The 20,436-nt window shown below is 40.2% G+C and overlaps 2 protein-coding genes across 2 annotated transcripts in view; both read right to left on the bottom strand.

The window, feature by feature from the left end:
• Positions 1–1,100: 1,100 nt before the first annotated feature.
• Positions 1,101–5,151, bottom strand: si:dkey-243k1.3 (endonuclease domain-containing 1 protein-like). Its single transcript, XM_018687627.2, is given in 6 exon segments — positions 1,101–1,920; positions 2,326–2,458; positions 2,460–2,483; positions 2,581–2,695; positions 4,770–4,870; positions 4,984–5,151. Coding segments are annotated over 6 exon segments (843 nt in total). The 5' UTR covers positions 5,062–5,151; the 3' UTR covers positions 1,101–1,528.
• A 7,885-nt stretch (positions 5,152–13,036) lies between these two features.
• Positions 13,037–20,436, bottom strand: part of dpf1 (double PHD fingers 1) — a 52,125-nt gene continuing 44,725 nt past the window's right edge. Inside the window, exon 12 of the mRNA XM_018687624.2 lies at positions 13,037–19,236. Coding sequence (XP_018543140.1) covers positions 19,166–19,236 — 71 coding nt within the window. The 3' untranslated portion in view covers positions 13,037–19,165. The remainder of the gene's footprint in view (positions 19,237–20,436) is intronic.

Here is a 20,436-nt window from a genome sequence, read left to right as displayed (position 1 = left end):
GACCTATTGATATTTTTTATAATCTACCAGAAGGGTCATAAAGAATATAGGTTGTTTGTGAGTTTCTGTAGAATCCAAAAATGAACATTCACATAAAAGTACATTTGCACTGTATTAAAAACCAGTGTTTCAAATATCAAGACTGTGGGCTTTAAAATCAGAACAACGAACTGATCATGTTAAAACACTTTTAAATATCTTCCAGCAAATATAACATATGGAGAAGTTATCATTAACTAAAATTATATCCATTTGTGGATATCTGTAATTGTACTTCTGCTTGTCATGGGGTTTTGGTCTGGAAAAACTGTACTTTTTCTAGCCTCTGCAACTGGATGGAAATAAATGAGAAGGTACATATTTTGGCGAAGTACAAGTATTGTCAGGTTAAACTATCATAAAGGATAATAAGTGCAAAACATGGCAGAAATACTGAGACTTAAGTGACACAAGAAGACGTCTTTACAGTATTCAAAAACACACTTTAGAGTATTGGATTATACACACACTGCAATAGACATACAGATATATCACAACAGTATGATGACAAAGGAGGAATTAATATCAACTTTAAATGATGGAAATACAGTTTTACACTAGATAATCTTATTACATACTATATTTTCTAACCATTTATTAATTTAAGAATAACGGTGTTAATTTTAAGAGTTTATTCGTTTATATATTTTTGTTTGTTGTGTTCCACACTTATTTCCAGTGGGTGGCGGTAATGCGCGTATGAGCTGCTTCTTCAACCGCCAAAACAATCGAAGAAGAAGAAGAATCGGCACTTCCGGTTACACTTCAAATACCTCCCGCGGAACTACGGTCTGTTACAAACAACGAGTTTCTACAACGACGTTTAACGAGCTGAGAGGAAGTTTAAACTCACGTTAAATCGTACTTGTTAACGCCAGGTGCGCATAACTCCAGTGAAATGTTTCGCGGGGTGGAGCACACCTGGAGAGGTAGGCGGCGCCTTAAATTGTGCTATTTACATAATAATTTTCGCCAAAAATCACAGTTTCTCTGTGGTTACAGGTGTCCGGTGCAGAGCCATATTCAGCAGGTGTGACCACAGGAAAGGTAAGACGAAACCATTCTCTTGTGTTTTCTGCTTTATTGAATTTTTGTTTTCTCCAGTATATATTTTCTGTCACTGCGTTTTAATCATTTATAAGTTTGTTTGTGTTGATAAAATAGCTTCTAAATTAAACTTACTGGTCTGAGCTGCTAATGAGTAAAAAGCTCTAATAGTCGTACAGATAGATGGATGTTTCTTTTGAAAAGAGACACTTAAATAAACAGTCACTTGCTCCCTCTGTCACTTATTTTTATTCATCTGTTGTCGTTTAATCGAGAGGAGTGATAATGGAGGCATTAATCCATGCCATTTTGACAACAGTGACTAAATTACCACAGTAGAATCAATATCCAGAACAGGTTTTGGTAGTTAGAGAAATATAATGTAAAATTAAAAGGTAGAAGCACCTAAAGTTCTTTTATCATCGTCCCTTCAGCTGATCTTTCATGCCATGCAGTTGTTGTAAAACAGCTCCCCTACTGGTTGGTTGGAGAACTGCTGCAGGAATTCTACCAGTCCATCCAGAGAGAGCTTCTCCACCCAGTTGTCCTCAGTGTTCCTTGCTGTGGCGGCACCGCTCTGAATGGGTCTATCGTTGTTGTCTACGCAGCAGTAGGCGTTCCACAGGTAGTCGGGGATGTTGACGCGCTTCACGTTGTTTTTGATAATCCAGTTGTTTTCAGAGGGGACGGCGCCGACCAACACGTAGGCTCTGGAACACTTGCTCCGGAAAAGGTCGGTGAGCTGGGACTCGTGGATCCTCCAGGCGTTCTGGTTCAGTTTTGGGTTCTGAGGGACCACATTGGTCAGGGTGAAAGTGGCGTTGCGGCTAGGGACTGTAAGAGAGAGGGACGGATAGTTACAGTTACAGGTTAACTCTGGTATTTTTGAACTTGTGCTTTATTTTCTCAAGTCTTTGGGTGTAAATGATTGGGATTGGTAATCCCATGGGCAATTGTCCATCTCAGCGGACGTCCACTAAAGTGTTTGTTTTTGTCACTGACAGGCTCAGCTTGTTATAAGTGTCTGAAAACATTGTGGATAGAATTCCTACAGAGATATTCTTTTTAAACAGTAAGATCCTTTTCCTTTAATCAGAAACTTTGCTATATATCAATACCAGACTCCACTGACGGAGCTTACTTTTTAATAAAAAGGTTTATTTTAAAGGATTAGGTAAAGGATCTGAAAACTTCTTCCACCACACAACATTCACTGCACCAGTGTTCAACCTCTCCTACCTGCATGGTGTCCGTTGGGGTTGAGGTGACCACGGTCGAAGCCAGAGTGTGTGTAGTCTTCATTCAGGGCCTGTTTCTCTCCCAGGTAAACCTCAGGGTGGTCCTTCCCCAGCCAGTAGCCGTCCTTCATCTCAGGCTTGCCAGGACCGGTCTACTAGCTATGATGCACATCAAGTGCATCATGATTCTTTACAACCCAAGCTCACATCATAAACTAGACATAAACTTAAATCATAAAACGCATGTGGCACCAACCTGAGGCTCCACAAACCACCTCCTCTCCCTGCCACCTCCATTGCTCGGCTGGAAATGATAGGCAGAGTAGACGGCAATACGATGGTTGGTGTCATACAGCGTGGCAAAGTGGTACCTGATGGAGGAGGGTGAAGCATTTAGAAACATTTAGTGCTGAAAATAGTGTGTATGTCTGTGTGTTTCAAGGTCTAAATCCCTATTTCAACCGTTTAAAGCAACATTATGTGACTATTTTCCCTAAAAATAACTGTTTTAGAATGATTTTTATCTTTCACTGACATGTTAACCTGTTCTAGCTCTATGTAACTTTGGTTTTCAGATTCGATCTCCCTCTGAGTGATAGTCAGCAGCTCAAACTTCTGGAATCAGGCCCAGCAAGTTCAAGAGTAATGCTGAACTGTAGATCAGTTAAAAAGACTTAGAAGTTAGTAAAATGTACTTTCTTCTGATATCCAGCCAGGAAACTTTGAAAATATCAAGAATTATAAACAGAGTTTGGAGTGTTTGTTAAAGCAACAGCACTTCCTGTTCCAGAAGCCGGGGATCATGGCGAATATACACCATTCAGAGGTTGTTAGGCTTTATCTTCTGTTCATGAAAACCACTTAACTGCTCAGAGTCAGAGCTAAACAGAATTAATAACCACTCGTGTGCAGAGCAAAGTTACATTTTGATGTAAAAACGCTCTTAAATTTTAGAGAAAAGTTGGTTTAAAGCAGATCATTGACAACAAAATCAAAGGAGAGCACACATCCTCTTTGACTTGTTTTAAGTGATTATGCAAAACATCACTGGTCATGATGGACTATTCATTATCTGAAGCAAAATCAGCCTTTTGGAGCATTTGTAAGTGTAATTCTCAGACATTTTGATGAACACAGGGCCAAAGTTTGGACAGAAAGAAGTAAAAGAAACATCTGTGATAACTTTCTGCATTTAAAGTGGGATCTAGGCATGGGATGATATGAAAATTTAATGTGCTGATTATCCTATTAGGCCAAAATAATTGTGATTAATGCTATTATTGCGATGATCTGTGACAATATGCTTTAAACTCTTAAAATAGCCCCAAATCACACCTTACTGAAATGACTTTACATTACATTTTGGTAAGAAATGAATATTTTTTTATTGCGTCACAGATAGGACACGCCTTTATTAGTGAAAATCAATCAAACAATATTTAGGTAATTATACATCATGAGGTCCCCCTGCAAACATAAAGGAAAATAAATAAAAATAGCAACCTTATACTTTGTTTTACAATAGGCTACATCAAACGAGAAGATGGAATTTTCTATCAAATAAAATAAAATAAATTCTAATTGACTTGAACTGTTTCTTTGGGCTGTGGCCAAAGTAATGTTATGGTTAATGTTAAAGGAAAAACTGTTGTAAATTGCAGTCAATTCGCTGGAGACCACAGCATGTTACCTGGCTAACGTTAGCTTAATTCACTGGTGACCAAAACAGCACCATAACGTCACAAACATTTAGATAAACATCAACGTTAGCACTGCATATAAATATGACAATCTTAGTATTTTGGAATGACTGGAAAGATGCAGCTGCCCCTTGTGGTGGTTTAAAATAAATCAACACTTGTTGGCTAGACAGCTTCTTTTTAAAGTCACTCTTGAGGATATTAACGATTGTCCCCACTCACGATTATCCTGATGATGGAAGTTCACTACTGTCAGTTTATTGTGAGTGTTTTTTAGTGTGATGGACGATAAAATCGTATATCGTTCCATCCTTCATGGGATCATTAGAGTTTTTAAAGACGGGGTTAAACCAGGCCAATCTTTTCTTGTTAACAGCTTGGTTTAATTTGAACATCAAGTTAAAAGTCATTTAAAGCCTAAACAGTGATTTGACTGCATGAAGTTAAAGGAATTCTTCAATGCTGCCCAACAAAGACACCTACAGCCCTGTAGATATTTTTAGAGGTTCAGATGAGTGTATCTTAACAGTGATGGTTGTTGAAAAGCTGAGATGGCTGGTAGAGAAAACAGAGTTGTTTGATTGGTGACCAGTGTTTGTGTTTCCTCACCTGAGCCTCACAAAAAATAAATAAATAAATAAAGCTTTGTTCCTTCTTAAAAACTCCTGGGGTCCACTCGTGGCTGCAGAGGGTGCTGTTGGTCAGCGCTCAGCTAAAAAAGCTCTCACTGCTTCGCTTTAATTACCTGTTGACAAAACGCTGACAGAGACGAGCAGCACCGGGTGTAGAGGCCCCCCACTCTGGCACCTTCCCTTTATAAAAGTACTTCACACATTCTGGCTCGTCCTGGTACAAAATAACAAAAATTGTAATTAAAAATATTAAAAATAGTTGAGTAAAAACCACTCACACAACATAAAACACACACACAGGTCTGTAAAGAAACTGATCACACAAACCTCAAAACGTTGCACAACATCTGCATGGACCGAAAAGAGGAACGGGAGAAGGGCGCTGAAAGTTACCAAAGTCTTCATTATGGATTCTCGACTGCCCTCTAGAGTCGAACAGAACAAAACAGATTTAGAGTACAGTTTGCTGTTCTTCTGTAAAATCCTTCACAGCTTGTTTGTGCTTCCACTCACCCGCTGGTTACACCTGACTGATGTCACAGTCTGAATCTGGCTTTTATACGTGACTTTCTCATCACCTTTCACCCTGTTTGTTTTTATCTGGATTCCTGTTAACACGTGAAGTGTGTGTGTGTGGGGGCAGTTCCTCTGAAAATAACCACCACTTGGGTCATCAATGATGACACAAGAATGAGTGTTTTAGATAAGTGCTAAACCCAGCACGTCTGAGGTGCAAACCTTGGTGAAATATGGGACGGATATGTGACAATATCCTGTATGTGAATTAGGACGTTGTTATGATTTATCATAAGTACTTCACTTGAGTAAAACTTGAGGTACTTTTACTTGAGTGTTTCCATTTTCTGCAGCTATATACATCTGCTCCACTATAGTTCAGACCTAAGGTACATGTATAAAGCTCTGTATGGGTATTAATTTGGCTTCACAGGTGAACCAGAGAGTGTGGGAGTGGTGCATTGTATTTTTTTGTATATTTCATGTTAAGGACCCCCTTAGAAATAAGATGGGACTTAACCTACAAATAAATGTCCATGCAAATATTATGTTTTTTATTCTGCTGCATTTATTTGACAACTTGAGTTAGTAGTTACCTAAAATAACCAGAAATAGACTATGATGTCCATTAGCTTGTGATCAGTATATAGTACAGTTAAAATCAGCTTCACCTATGCAAGCTATAATATTAAAGTGTAATTAGACCATTCTGAATAATGAATACTTGTACTTTTGGTACTTAAAGTATATTTTGTGTATCATCAACCACTCTTTATTCTTTATTTAAAGAACAGTACAATGAAATTATGAAAAAGTAAAGTAAAAAAACAAGTAATTAACAAACAAGTCTGCTGGAAAGGAAGCAAAAACAATAAAAACAGTAAAATGTGTAAAATATCAAATTAAAAAGTAAAAACAATGAACAACAACAAAAGCTGTACATCAACCATATCGTCTAACAGTACTCTTTAAATGGCTTTTAAACTTGTAGTAAAGTATTTCTACTGTGGTACTGCTGTTTTTACCAAAGTAAAGACCTGAAGCTTCTTCCACCCACTAGTTTTTAAAGCCTGCTCACACTGTATGAAATCAAACACATTTCCAATACATAAACTGTCTATTTTTAGCTGCTGTGCAATCTCTTTGGAAACAGAGATCTTTTTACTCAGTTACTGACGGGAGTTAAAGCCTCTTGATGATATTTAAGATGAGTGAGTTTCAGTGTATTTGATGAGTCACTGTTAACTTTTTTAACACTGATGTTTATTCCTGTTATTTGATGATCAAGTTCATCATGTGCCTTCACACTCTTGTGCAGCTGGCTGTAGGTTAGGTAACACTCAGATAAACTCCTCATGTGGTGTTTTTCCCATGAACTCGGGCCACAGGCTGAGTGTGCAAACCGAACATGTGGACTCCTCTGGCCACTGTGCTGGCTTCGCACACTCCGGTAACACAAAACTGCTCCAAATGTTTCTGCTGGAGGTTGTAAGAAGATCTGTGTTCTTGCTCAAGGACACATCGAGAGACAAGAGGCCTCCCAAAGTTAAGGCATGTCGCACGACTCTTCTTCCAACTCCTTATATAGAGTCTGTCGATCAGTCATGTGGCTTATAGATCACCATAGATGCCATTGACATAAGATCATCTTTTTAACTGATTTCACAAAATGCAATATTTACTAGGGTTAGGGTTGTGACCCGTTAGGGAGTGAAACCATTGACAGTGGATACTTTGGGTCTTGTGGGTTTGGGTCCACAGATGCTGGAGAAAATCAGGATCTGGGGAGTTTGGAGGCCAGGTAAACACCTCGGGCTCTTTGTTGTGTTCCTCAAGTCATTTCAGAGCAGTACTTAGGTGTGGTGGGTTTGTTGTCCTGCTGTGGGAGGCCCGTGCTGTTGGTCCTGGTCCTGGCGGCTTGCAGGGTTGGGCCTCCATGGTTCTGGCTTATCCCACAGGTGCTGGATCAGACTGGGGGTCTGGGGAGTTTTGAGGCCAGGTCATAGTCTTGGGTTCTTTGTCATGTTTTAGACATTTCTGAACAGTTTTTGTGGTGTGGTAGGAGCATTGTCCTGCTGGGGAAGTCCCCTGCTGTTGGTCCTCGTCCTAATGGGTTGCACCTTGGGGGCCTCCATGGATCTAGCTTATTCTACACATTCCACAGATGCTGGATCAGATAATGATCCAGGGAGTTTGTTCTTTGAGACATTTCTAAACGAGACTTATGGCATGGTGGATTTGTTGTCCTGCAGAACAACAGCCCCTGTGAGTCACTATATGTTACATGATGACTGTTAGTACTGATGCATTCATGTGTAAGTAGTCTAGTGTTTTGTTTGGTTGTTCAGTTCAGTGGTTTCCAACCTAAAGGTCGTGTCGTTTTCAAAGGGTCTACAGATAAATCTAAGAATTTGTGAAATGATTAATGGGGTAGGACAAAAGAAAAAACAAGAAAAAAAGTTTTGCTGCACAAATCTGTTTTCATCTGGTGGATGTGAAATATTGGACAATTATTTATTATTATTTCAATGAAACCAACTGAGATGTTTAGAGTAATGTGATTACCAAGTCATTTTCAGGACAACAATCAATCAGTCAATCAATCAAACACCTTTCATACAGCTTAAGCCGGTAATAAGACAGAGCAAATTAAAGAAGATGAAACAATGAAAATGCTGACATTAAAAATCAGTGAAATAGAATGAAAATAAAACTATCAAAGCAGTAAAAAAAAAAAAGTTAGAGTTAGTTAAAAGCTGTCCCCAAAAATTGGTTAAGTAAAAATCAAATAAACAGATACATATAAAAATGAAGTAACATGAATAAATAAAATTAGTAAATCAAGTAAAGTGGTTTTTGTGTGTCATTTAACGGCCCTTTGGTCGAGGTTAGGGGTTAAAAAAATGTAGTGTGAACTGACACTCTGGGGGAAAAAACGTGTAAAACTGACATTTGAAACAACTGATTTTCATTTGCAGTCATATGAGACCAGGTTGTTCAGAGAGGTCAAATTTTGTGATTTTTTTAAAGCATCATATTTTATATGCAGTTAATACATTTTGTAAGCAAAAATCTGTAAAGAAGTAACTAAAGCTGTCAAATAATTAAAGTGGAATAGAAGTATAAAGTACCTCAAAACTATGCTTAAGTACAATACTTAAAGTAAATTTACTTACCTATTCACCACTGTATATAGCACAACATAGAGGATGGACTGATTATACTCTCACTTTTAATAACTTTTATAATTTAGATAAAGCGCTTTTAGCAATTGTGAATGAGAAAGTGAAAGCGTTAGTGAGAAACAAAATAAATTCAGCCTCAATATTTGATTTTGTAAATTCATTTGGTGACTTAGGGGAAATCCAAACTCCAATAACACTTGTAGAATAAAGACTTAACTTTTAGACTTAAAAAGAAATCTGACTACATGGTTTTACCACGGCATTAATAAAGTTATTGTCAGTCAGTCCTTAAATTTGTTTTAGGGTAAAAAGAGGACATTAAGGGTTGAATAATACTGAGTTGGAGTGAAGCTACAGAGGCTGGTGGATGCCAGAAAAAACACAGAAAACATCAGGGATAAGATAAAGAGACTGAGGCTTTATTTAATCAGCCTTGTATTTTCCCATTACTCTGCTGGCGTTCATTTTTCACATTAGCCAGTCAGCGCATATCTCGAGGTACACGACTGCAACAACTCCACACAGCGTTATAGTCATGTTTGCTCAGTGTAATTGTTTTATTATTAAGGGAAATAAACAAAATGTGGTAATTAATGATCCATATACTGTTTGGTTTTCAATCTAATTTCAGATGTAAATTGTGTAAACAGCCAGAGAGGGATGGAAAGGCAGTGAAAATGAGAAAGTATGAGCGTGTAAATTCAAACAATAGCAAAATAAATAAACCATACATTTTAGATTTTTAATTATAAAGTCATAAATCCACCCTTTTTCTGTGCATATTTGATTGATTTGTGCCACTGTCTGTATTTGTATTGGGGGTAAAAGACAGATGTTGTTGCTCAAGTCTGCCACTAGGTCGCAGTGTTGAATTATGATTTCAAGTTCCACCTTTTGAAGTCTTGTTCCCTTCTTCTTTTGAACACATTGCAGATTATTCAAGTGTTCATCCACCTGGAAAATATTCACTCTGCAAGCTGATGATCCAGTCGCTGATGGGGCTGTGTTATCAACATACTCAAAACAAGCAAATTACCAGTTTTGTCTCAATAGACGCCTTCAAAAGCCACAGAGCCACCTTCAAAGTGTGGATTGTGGCAGATAATCATTAAAGATGACACTGAATGACAAGAGAGTGGATTGAATCACAGCTATGATGGATTTTAAGCAACATCTCTCATGTTTTTGATTTGGCCCAGGAGTTAATTTGAGTGGACTGCGTCTTTAATTGATGTGAATAGCGCTTTGTCGCCAGAAAAGATCACACGGAGTTGGGTTCCCCAGACACAGATTTAGCCCTAATCTGTGCCTCAAAAGCATCCACAGTCACTGTCTGACAGTGAGAGGGAGCTCAGAGTGGTTCAACAGGAAAAACTGTAGATCCAGGAAACAAAAAAAAAATCACCATTTAAATGTTTTTAAATGGGACTCTGGAGTCAATTCACATTCTTTGATTTACATTGGGCCTGGTCACTTGATTAATTGGCTAGTTAGACTGCTAATTAACCAGTTTGATTGTTAATTGCCTTTGGGCTCTTTGGTTGATAGATCCAATGTGGATAATGAAGGTTATTGTTATTGGCTGATTATGTAGAAGTAGTGGTCATCATTTTTAATTTGTCTGTGAACATTAATCTTAAAGGATAACTGGTTCTTTTTTTAACCTGGGTCTTATTTTCTCATGTTTTTAGGTGTAAATTATTGATAGGGACAAAAATATTTGGCTTATGGTGTAGTGTTGAGCAAGAATAGTGTACCTGGCAACCAAGAACAGCTGCTACAATGTTATCCAGTGATGCAATTGTCCACTTCAAAGTACATCCACTAAAGTACTTGTTTTGTCACTGACAGACTCCGATTGTTATTGTGTCTGACAACATTATGGATAGGATTCAAACAGAAATAATCCTTTTTTTTAAAGGGTATGATCTTTTTTGTTAAACCAGAAACGTCGCTATATATCAATACCAGACTCCATTGACAAAAACAGTAATTTTACCAAGCAGAACACAGGAGCTGCTGGAATACCACTGCCTTGATCTGTTAGTTTGTTTGTGTTATTGTGTGACTTTCAGTGGTATTCAGATCCTTTACAGAAGTTAAAGTACCACACAATAATACAAACAATCTAACAAATAGAGGCAGCATTATTCTGTAAAATTGCTTTTTTTGTCAATGGAGTCTGGTACTGATAAAATGGCTATTTCTGGGAAAGAAGCACAATCGCTAAGATGTGAACATGACAAACACAAGAGATTTAGATATTAAAATCACCAGATAAGTCAGGTAATTAATTCTGTAGTGTCTTGCTAATTCACCGTCTGGCCGCTAGCCATGCTAATAACCTAGCTACCTACTTACCTAGCATAGCATATGTTACAATTTGTGAAGCGATCGTGTTTTTGGAAATATGTTCACAGGTATCCTTTATTTCCAACGATGATTCATGAGTCTGTGAATTAAAATTGCAGTTACTTAAATTGACAACAATTAAACAGCGGCAACCGAACATGTTAAAAAAATCTAGCAACCTCTGTACAGTCGCAGTTCTAGGTCCCCGTAACGCTGCTTTGTGAGTTTTTTGGTGAAACATGCTCAGTTGTGTGATTCTGTATGACTTATTGAAGTGCGTTATCTCGGCCCCACCATGTTGTGGTTTCAGTCGGAGCAGGTTTTAGAGACTGGGGCGGGAACACTGAGGTGGTTCTGGTACAGTCTGACTGCAGTGCTGCTGAGGAGGCAAAAAGGTGAGACTGCATCTTTCTCCACACACACACACACACACACACACACACACACACACACACACACATACCTCTCTGTCTGCTCCAAGGACAGATGGCCAGACACACATCTCAGCCCAGACAGAAGAAGGAAAGAGAGGAATTCAGTCACACGCCACAGATGCCCCCCCCCATTCCTCCCCCACTCCCCCCCCCCCCTTTATCATTTTCTCTCATTCTTTTTTTCCCCCATCTTTTTAAGTCGCTTCATTTCAGATGCATTCATACATTTCCAATATCTTTATGTATGAGTCTGTCTCCCTCCTTCCTTCCTCACCTCCCCCTCCCCATGTCCCCTCTTCCTCCCCTAATTTCTCCCCTTTCTCTCCCCCGCACTCTCACCTCTTCCTATAACCCTCCCTCCCTACCTTCCCTTCCCTTCCTTCTTTCCCTCCATCCATCCTATTACTGTAATCCATCACTCTTCCATCAGCCACCATGCAAACAGGCCTCCTGGTTTCCATAGCAACCACCTCCGGCCCGGCAGTGCGCAGCCCCTCTCTGATTGGCTGGCAGGGCCCAGGCAGTCTCAGTCTGTCTGGGAGATGTGGTAATTGGCTGGGAAGTCATAGACACACACACACACACACGCACACACACACACATAGTACAGTAGTCACATACAGTATGCACGTCATTGCACATGCACACAAAGACACACACATATAAACACACTTGTGCCTACTCTGGGTCTAAATAAATAGATGTACACATATTCTATTGGGTATTGAGTGGAAAACACACACACACACACACACACACACACACACACACACACACTGCATAAACATCCTCAGAGATATGAAAGGCAGACTGGGGTCAGAGTAATGAAGCTCATAAGAAGACGGCGGCTCTAGGCTGTGTATGTGTGCACATGGACGCTACAGTATGTGTGTAAAAGTGCATGTCTGTGGGTTTCTGTATGCACAGGACGGCGGGGGTTTTGGGGCATGGGGGGGGGGGGGGGGGCGGTTGGGGAGTAGGTGGGTGTGCAGGATTTTGGATAAGGTTGGAGCTCTGCCAAAGGATGGATGGAGGAATTGGTTTTTTCGGAGCATATTGTTAAAAATACCTATATTCCCCCCAAGGAGTCGAGTGTGTGCACTAGTTTTCTGGCTTCTGGAAGCAGGGAAGAGGGAAAAAAAAATAAAAAAAGGAATTGTTGATCAGCTTGACTTCACCCTGCTGCTGTTGCTCAGCCAGGTCTGGCCAACACAGCAGCTATGATGAATGTCTCATCTCCAGGAATACATCACAAATAGCGAAACTGTATACCTGCCCTGAATAGCTAAGTGTATTCCTCTCCGCAGTGAAAACAGTTCTGGACAATGGGGGCTCTTTTGTCCCCCCACCCCACCCCTCCAGTTGCTCAGGCCGGCTACAGAAGCAAAACAATGCCGTCCTCTTAATCTTTTGTCAATTCATCACCAATTTGTTCCTTTTTAAAACACATGAAAAAGGTGTATTTTTGGAGTGCTTTGCAAGAAAGAAAACAGAATGGTTCTGGTGAATGTATTTTAGCCGCAAAGTGTATTAAATTGGAAATGATAATTAGTTATTCAAGGGTTTGGAAGCTGACTTTGAACACGCTGCTTTGATAGATTGTTATCTGCAACAGTGAAAAGATGAGGGGGGGGAATGGTCGCGGCTTCCAGCCTGCAAATATATGAGGGAAGAATTGTGTGGGCTCGAAAAGTCCTCCCCACCTGAGGAAAAAAAATGTTAAACTGACTGGTAAGCTGCCCTAGTTGGCAACAACACAGACGAGCAGACAGACAGACAGACTGACTACCGCCAAAAAAAACACACAAATACAGCGTGATTTAAACCACAGGAACTAGAACAAACACACACAGACAGACGTGTGCGCGCACAATGACAACACAAAGGTAGAGGTCATTTTTCAATCTCATCTTTTTAATGGAAAAAAATGAGTCGAGGGAAGAGAGAGAAAAAACCGGGTAAATTGAGAAAGCCGGATGAATTCACAGAGAATGACTGACAGCGGTGATGACAGCAATGCGGTCACAGTCCACATTTCAAAGCATTCCCAGGTACCAGAAAGAAGAGAGATAGAGAAAGAAAGAGAGAGGGGGAGGAAAAGAGAGGGGTTAAAAAATGTCCAAGAAGATTTCATCTTCCTCTCAAGGTAAAAAATACAAATTAAAAACTCATCTTTATCCAGTGTCGTTTACAACGGACAATCACGTTGAAAAAATGTTGATTAAAAATAAAAAGTGCACCCGCACTCACACACATACGCACATACTTACAATTAGTTTCTTGTTTTTGGGAAATAAAAAAAAAAACAAAACAAAAAGAAAGAAAACAAAAAGTGCAAGCAAGATCACAGGACAACAATTTACAAGAGAGGCCAAGAACGGCCTAAAAAGTCTCAACCCTCAGACTGAGCTGCCCCCAAACAGCCAAAAATGGCGGCGGTGACAGGGGTTTATGGCGTCAGTTTGAGGCCCTGGAGGTTCCTGGTGCAGCCGCCCCTCCTCCCCCCATCATCACCACCATCTTGGTTTTGTCCATTTGTACAAAGGGAAGGCTCACACCGATATGCCGCCACCACCACACAACATGGCTTCCCCACCCTCCTCGGATAGTACAATCAAAAAATTGGTTTTGACTCCACCATGCTTCTCCTATTAAGTGCCGCCAAGAAGGCTCCCAATATAAAGGCTTTTCAGTCACCATCATCATCATCATCGTCGTCCATCCACACAAATATATCCATTGTAACGATCGTCATCAGCATCCAAACAGTTCCCACTCAAACACACTTTAAATCTAGACGTTAGCTCCGATTGGTTAATGGAAATAAACTTTTTTTATTGAATACTGCAGCTCCTCTGGGGACATCTGAAAGAAAAATAAATATTGCGTGGCCACAACTTTAGTAACATGTGGGAACGAGATCCTGTCCTGTGGCGATGAGATCCTACTCCGCCATAACTTTCTTAATACAGGGAAACAAGATTCTTATTCCATCGCCACAACTTTCTTAACGCATGAGAATGAGGTTCTCTTCCATGCCTGCAACTTTCTTAACGCATAAGGACGAGATCCTGCAACTTTCTTAACACATGGGAACAAGATTCATTGGCGACAAGATCCTGTTCCATGGCCATGACTTTCTTAAGGTGTGGGAACAAGATCTTATCCTGTGGCCACGACTTTCTTAACACATGGTAAAAAGGTCTTATTCTGTGGTCTATTTCTTACTATGTGGGAATGAGATCCTGTCCTGTGGCGATGAGATCCTCCTCCACCATAACTTTCTTAATGCGTGGGAACAAGATCCTTATTCCATCGCCACAACTCTTAACACCTGAGGATGAGGTTCTATTTCATGCCCACGACTTTCTTAATGGTGTGGGAATGACATCCTTTGACTTTTTTAACACAGTGGAGATAAATCCTGTTCTGTGATCACGACTATCTTGGAACAAGATCCTATTCCATCGCCACGACTTTCTTAATGCATGAGGACGAGATCCCACAACTTTCTTAACACATGGGAACAGGATCCTGTTCCGTGATCATGACTTTCTTGGGACGAGATCCTATTTCATGGCCACGACTTGATGTCTGGGAACGAGATCGTATTCCGTTGGCCTTGACTTTCTTAACTTGGCTACGACTTTTATAATGCACAGGGACAAGATCCTGTTTCGTGACCACAACTTCCTTAACGCGTAGGAACAAGATCTCTTGCTAACAGTTACTCCATGCCTCATGGTGAATGAATATCTCATAATTCATTCCAAGGTTAAAATAAAATGAAATCAAGTCAGAATTGTCTGTGTTTCTAAGTTGCCACTGATGATACCCCTTTTGTTTGTCAATAAACAACTGATAATTGTTTCATTGTGGTTGTTGCTTAATGATCTCGTTCCTTCACGTTAAGAAAGTCATCAATATTTTTTTCCTTTAAATGTCACCACAGTGGCTCTGTAGAATACTGCTGGATTTTTTTGGCAAATATTACACATAGAAAGAAACTTCTTAATCCAAGTGCCTTGTGTTGTAATCTGTACTCATTACAATCCTCTAGCAGTGCTGTGCCATGCAAGTGGTTCCACCTGAAAAGAAAATGCAGAACAATGAATAATGAATCATTATTTTGGTTGGCTTTGCTTTTCTCTTCCTTCACCTTCCAGTGATTACACACACACACACACACACACACACACACACAAATGCAGCCACACTGTGCAAAATGTGAAAAACCACAGATTATTACAAAAAAAACAAGCAAGGAAACAAACAGGAAATGAACAGCAGTTAAAGGTTATTTCTCATCGTTATTTAAAAAAAAAAAAAAAAGCAATACCAACCATATCAACATATGGAAATCTGAAACATTTCCAGGTGTCATTCATGCATCAGTGGAGTTACGTTGAATTTGAAGGGGGATAGCACAGTATTTGCACCTCATGTCTTTCTCTATCAGATGGTGCAAACAAACAAACACATTTTACAGGATCAGGTACATTCTCTCTCACAAGCCATCTGATCTGGCGAATTTTCCTTTTTTAGAGACGTGATGCAGCATTAAAATGAGACGCTCACTCGAACCTAAAAAGAATATGAAACAGTGTATGAAATGGCCCTTAATTCAATTCTCTATTTACAGCTATTGTCTCCAAGCTTAAAGCTCACAAATCACTAGATGGATGCCTCCTTTATATTATATGAACACTTCAGAAATGCTGAAAACATCCTCCTAAATCAGCACATAAAACCTCAGCTATCCTGTAATGTGCCTATTAAAGTTGCCTTGAGAATTGTCTTGCAGTAAAATGGTTGAGGGTAATTTAATGGGCCTTTGGGTTTTTTTTAAAGAAAACAACAAAACCAACATTTTTCTTAGTGCAAACTCAAAAAAAGAAAGAAAAAACGCATGCTGGCTGGGTGGCTAGAACTCAGCCTTAACATTTCAGCCCGGTCTTCAGGTGCTGATTTATTAAACCGGCTTGTAACGTGCAGAGCAGACTGGCAGGCAGCGGCATTTTCTCCCAGCAATGTTTCACACTCTCAAAAAACAGGCGGCCTTGTGTTTTGCGGGACACAAAGGTGATAAAAACAACTAGTTTCACTTGGTGAGCTGAGCCGGCTGATTCAACCTGACGTTTTTGACTTTGACTTCATACAACTGATGCTTTGTAACTTTGGAACCAAGGCCAAAGATCTTTTGTATGTTGCTAGAGCATGCATGTGTTTAGACCATATAAATATAAAGAAGGGAGGTGGTTTAGGTTACAGGGGTGGTTTAAGTGTCTGTTGAAGGGGTTATTTTGAATGGAGTACCACTTTAAGGGAGTAACAAAGAATCTAGTCTCATATTTATCCAAGATTAAAGCAACATTATGTAACTATTCATCCTTAAAATAACAGCTTCTGCATCATTTTGACGGTTCACTGACTTGTAATTGGGAAATGGAGCCTCTAACATTTCTTGCTCTATGTGACTTTGGCTAGCAGGTTTGGTCCCTCGCTAACCGAGTGATAGTCAACGGCTTAAACTGCTGGAATCAGGCCCAGTGAGTTCAAGAGTAATGCTGAACTGTAGATGAGTTAAAAGTCATTAAAAACTAGCATTCATCTCTGATATCCAGCCAGAAAACTTTGAAAATATCAAGAATTATGAGTAGTTTGGTGTGTGCACTTCCTGGTCCAGAAGCTGGGGTAATTTACACCCTGTTCGGGCCATGTTTTAGTTCAGTGAATGGGACTACGCAGTCAAAGCTCTGGTCAGAATCACATAAAAACCACTTAACTGTTCAGACATGGAGCCCAACACAAGTAATTACCATTCACGGCTGCAGAGGGCGCTGCTGCTTAGCAAAAAGTTAGATTATGTTGCGTTAAGTTTCAGGGGTGGTTTAGTGTCTTTCAAGGCGTAATTGATTCTTAAAGGACATTTTGTACAAAGTACCACTTTAAGCTAGTAGAGAGTAGTAGAGATTAGTTTTGGGATATTTAAGGATTCATGGTAGGAAGAAATAAAATGTAGATGTTACTATGTAGTTGATGATTTTAAATGTTATTAAAGTTGTTGAGGAGATCGTGACTTTTGAGCTTTCAGAACTCAGTGTTTCATATTTGGACTTGGACATTTTGGGAAATATGCTAATTAGCTATTTTGGCGACAGTTTGATAAGGAGATAAGACAGTTAGCTTATCTTAGCATACATACTAGAAAGCAGGTTTCTGCCCTGCCTCAGTCCAAAGGTTACAAAATCTGCCTACCAGCACCCCTAAAGCTCACTAATTAACACATTATATCGTTTATTTCATCTGCACAAAGGGTAAAAGTGACAGGTAGTGGTTTTAAAAAGGGTAATGTGCCAGACTATGACTTGGCTGAGTGCTGGAACGTCCTGGAGTCACTTCCAGGAAATAGCCTGGCACATAATCCACCGAAAAAAACCAAAACTTGCCTTTTTTGACTCTTTGGTTTCTGCATGTTCCTGCCCCCCAAAAAATGCCAGACTACTCCTTTAAAACTTAATCATCTTGACTTAGAACTACAATGCTGAGACTTGTGACTTGCATAACAATGTCTTAGTCCCAACAGAAAAACGCTGACTTTCCTCACATTCGTAAAACCTTCCTGCTGTTCAGAAATCCTCTCCCAGCTAACACGGAGCTGGCTACAGCTTAGATAAACTCACACCAACAGACACACAGGCACACACAGAGTTTAAAACACACCCAGTTTGGCCAGAAACAGTTCATATCACAAACACATTATTGCGAATTAAGTGTGCTTTCTTTTCAATTTCAGTTAAAAGTCTTTAAAAACAATTGAGATAACAACATGCAAATGAAAAAAATAAAATAAAAAAAGGAATCATAAAAAAGGAGTTTTTAGGCCGTGGCACGGGCCAGACAAAGATCTGCATTGTCCACACATCAATCCTACATTCTTAACACACATAATACACACCAAGCACCAGGAGCGTTTCAGTCTTGCATTGGCTTCACAGTCATTGTTTCATCGAAGGGAAGGGTGAATAGAGGTCGGGTAAAGGATTTATGGGGGATGCTAAGCCTAAATTGTCATTTTTAAATACATTGTTTGATCAGAGATAGCTGATTTAGAGAGAGAGAGAGAAAAAAAAAATCCATCTCTTCTCTCATCCGCGGATGACATCCGAACACTAAAACCTTTCAGAGTCAATCCCCCGAAAACTGCGTCATTAATTTTTGCGCAAACCTCATGCAAAGGAGAGAGGACTGGAGGGTGGGAGAGGGGGGAGGGAAAGGGGTGAGGTCGAAGATCGGTCCGGGGGTTTCCTGACCAGGTTTGCTCGTCGTGAGGGCGGGAGTTCTCAAACGTGTGAAGATGGAGGATCGGTCGTAATTCTGTACAATTCACTCCCAAGCCTTTTTTTTGAAACTGCAGACAAAGGACAGAGGGAGTATATGAAATTTTGGTTCGGTGTATATTTCACAGTTGGTTTACATACTGCTCCGTGGTTATCCACGGTCTTCCAAGCCCCTGTCCTCGGCCTAACACCTATCCATCTCATGAATCCTCAATCTCTTCTTGACTGACTTGCAGCTGAAGATCATTAGGGCTCTTCCGAGGGCCCTTAAGAGGGTTCCTGTGGAGTAGTATGCCTCTGAAGTGCCCTTGGCAGGCTGGAGTGTGTGTCTCGCTAGCAAACCAAACTTATTGCCAGCTGATGAATTCCTCTGTTGAGACAGAGCAGGAAGAGGGGGGGGAGGGTTAGTTGAAGCACAACAGGGGAATGTGAGTGACACAAAAAGACGGAGGTTGGCTCGCCGCTGGAGAATGGGTTCACGAATGGGTACGGCGCTGTGGGTGCCGTGTGCTCGGTCGTGTCAAAGGTCACGGGTATAAACTGTAGAGGAAGTGTGGCGGCGAGTTGGTCAGAAGAGGAAGGGTGGAGGGCAGCTGAGGCACAGAAAGGGGGAAGGGTGACGGCGGAGAGGTGGTTTGGGGAGAGGATGAAGGGCCGAGAGGATGAGGCGCAGCTTCGCAGATTAAGTGAGGGTGATGTAGGCTGAGGCCTTCTCCTTCAGTTGTCTCAGACACAGATGACAGCTCCAGCTCCCTGTACAACACAACACACACACACACACACACAGCACATCACAGATCAGTTCAATCACTGCTATTGTAAAGCCTTGTGGATTAATCCCTCATTTCAGACCGAGCATTAAGTAACACTGTAAATTAAAGCCCCATGGTGATCACATGCTGTGCCTGTAGTTTGTAGATGCAGGGGATTTGACAACTAGTTTTTTGGGGGATTTGTAACATTAATTAAACATCTACTTGAGACAGATGTTGGAACTTTCAACTCCCTTTATGCTTCAAAGAGACTGTAAACGCTGCTCTATCGCACCTAAAGGTGAAAATGAAGGTGAAAGATGGATTATTGTGGGTTTTTTTTTTTGAACCTGGGCCTTATTTTCCCATGTTTTTCCCTCCAAAAATCTTCGCAATCGGTGAAGTATTGAGCAAGAACGGCTGCTGCACTGTAATCCAATGAGCATTTGTCCATGTCAATGTACGTCCCGTAAAGCGTTTGCTTTTGGCACTGACAGGCTCAGATTGTTATTGTAAGTGTCTGAAAACATTATGGATAGGATTCCTACAGAGACAAACCTTTTTATTAAAGAGCAAGATCCCCTTTCTTTAGCCAGATACATCACTATATATCACTACCAGACTCCATTGACAAAAACAGGAATTTTATCGCATAGGAGCACAGGAACTGCTGGAATACCGTTGCCTCTATCAGTTATGTTACTGTGTGCCTTTCAGTGGTGGAAGAAGTATTCAGAGACTGTACATAAGTAAAATCACTGCACAACAACACTAACTAACCAATCACATCAGCGGTATTCTAGCAACTCCCATGTTCTGCTTTGTAAAATTACTGTTTCTGTCAATGGAGTCTGGTGCCGATATAACAGCTGTTTCTAGTTGAAGAAAAAGGATCTGACTCGTTAATAAAAAGCTCTGTCTCTGTAGGAATCCTATCGATGATGATGCCAGACACTTAAAATAACAATTTGAGCTGGTCAGTGGCAAAAACAAGCACTTTAGTGGATATCCATTGTAGTGGACATTTGCATATTGGATTACAGTGCAGCAGCTGTTCACCGTTCTTGCCCAATACTGCACTGATTCCAGCTCTATCAACCTTTTACACCTAAAAACATAGGAAAATAAAGGTTCCAGGTCCTAAAATACTGGAGTTATCCTTCAACCACAGTCCAGTATGTATAAAAATATACATTCACCA

The sequence above is a fragment of the Lates calcarifer genome, linkage group LG21, assembly GCF_001640805.2.
Source record: "Lates calcarifer isolate ASB-BC8 linkage group LG21, TLL_Latcal_v3, whole genome shotgun sequence".
Classification (NCBI taxonomy): Eukaryota; Metazoa; Chordata; class Actinopteri; family Centropomidae; genus Lates; species Lates calcarifer.
The sequence above is the reverse complement of the archived record's forward strand: the minus strand, read 5'-3'. Positions and strand labels throughout refer to the sequence as shown.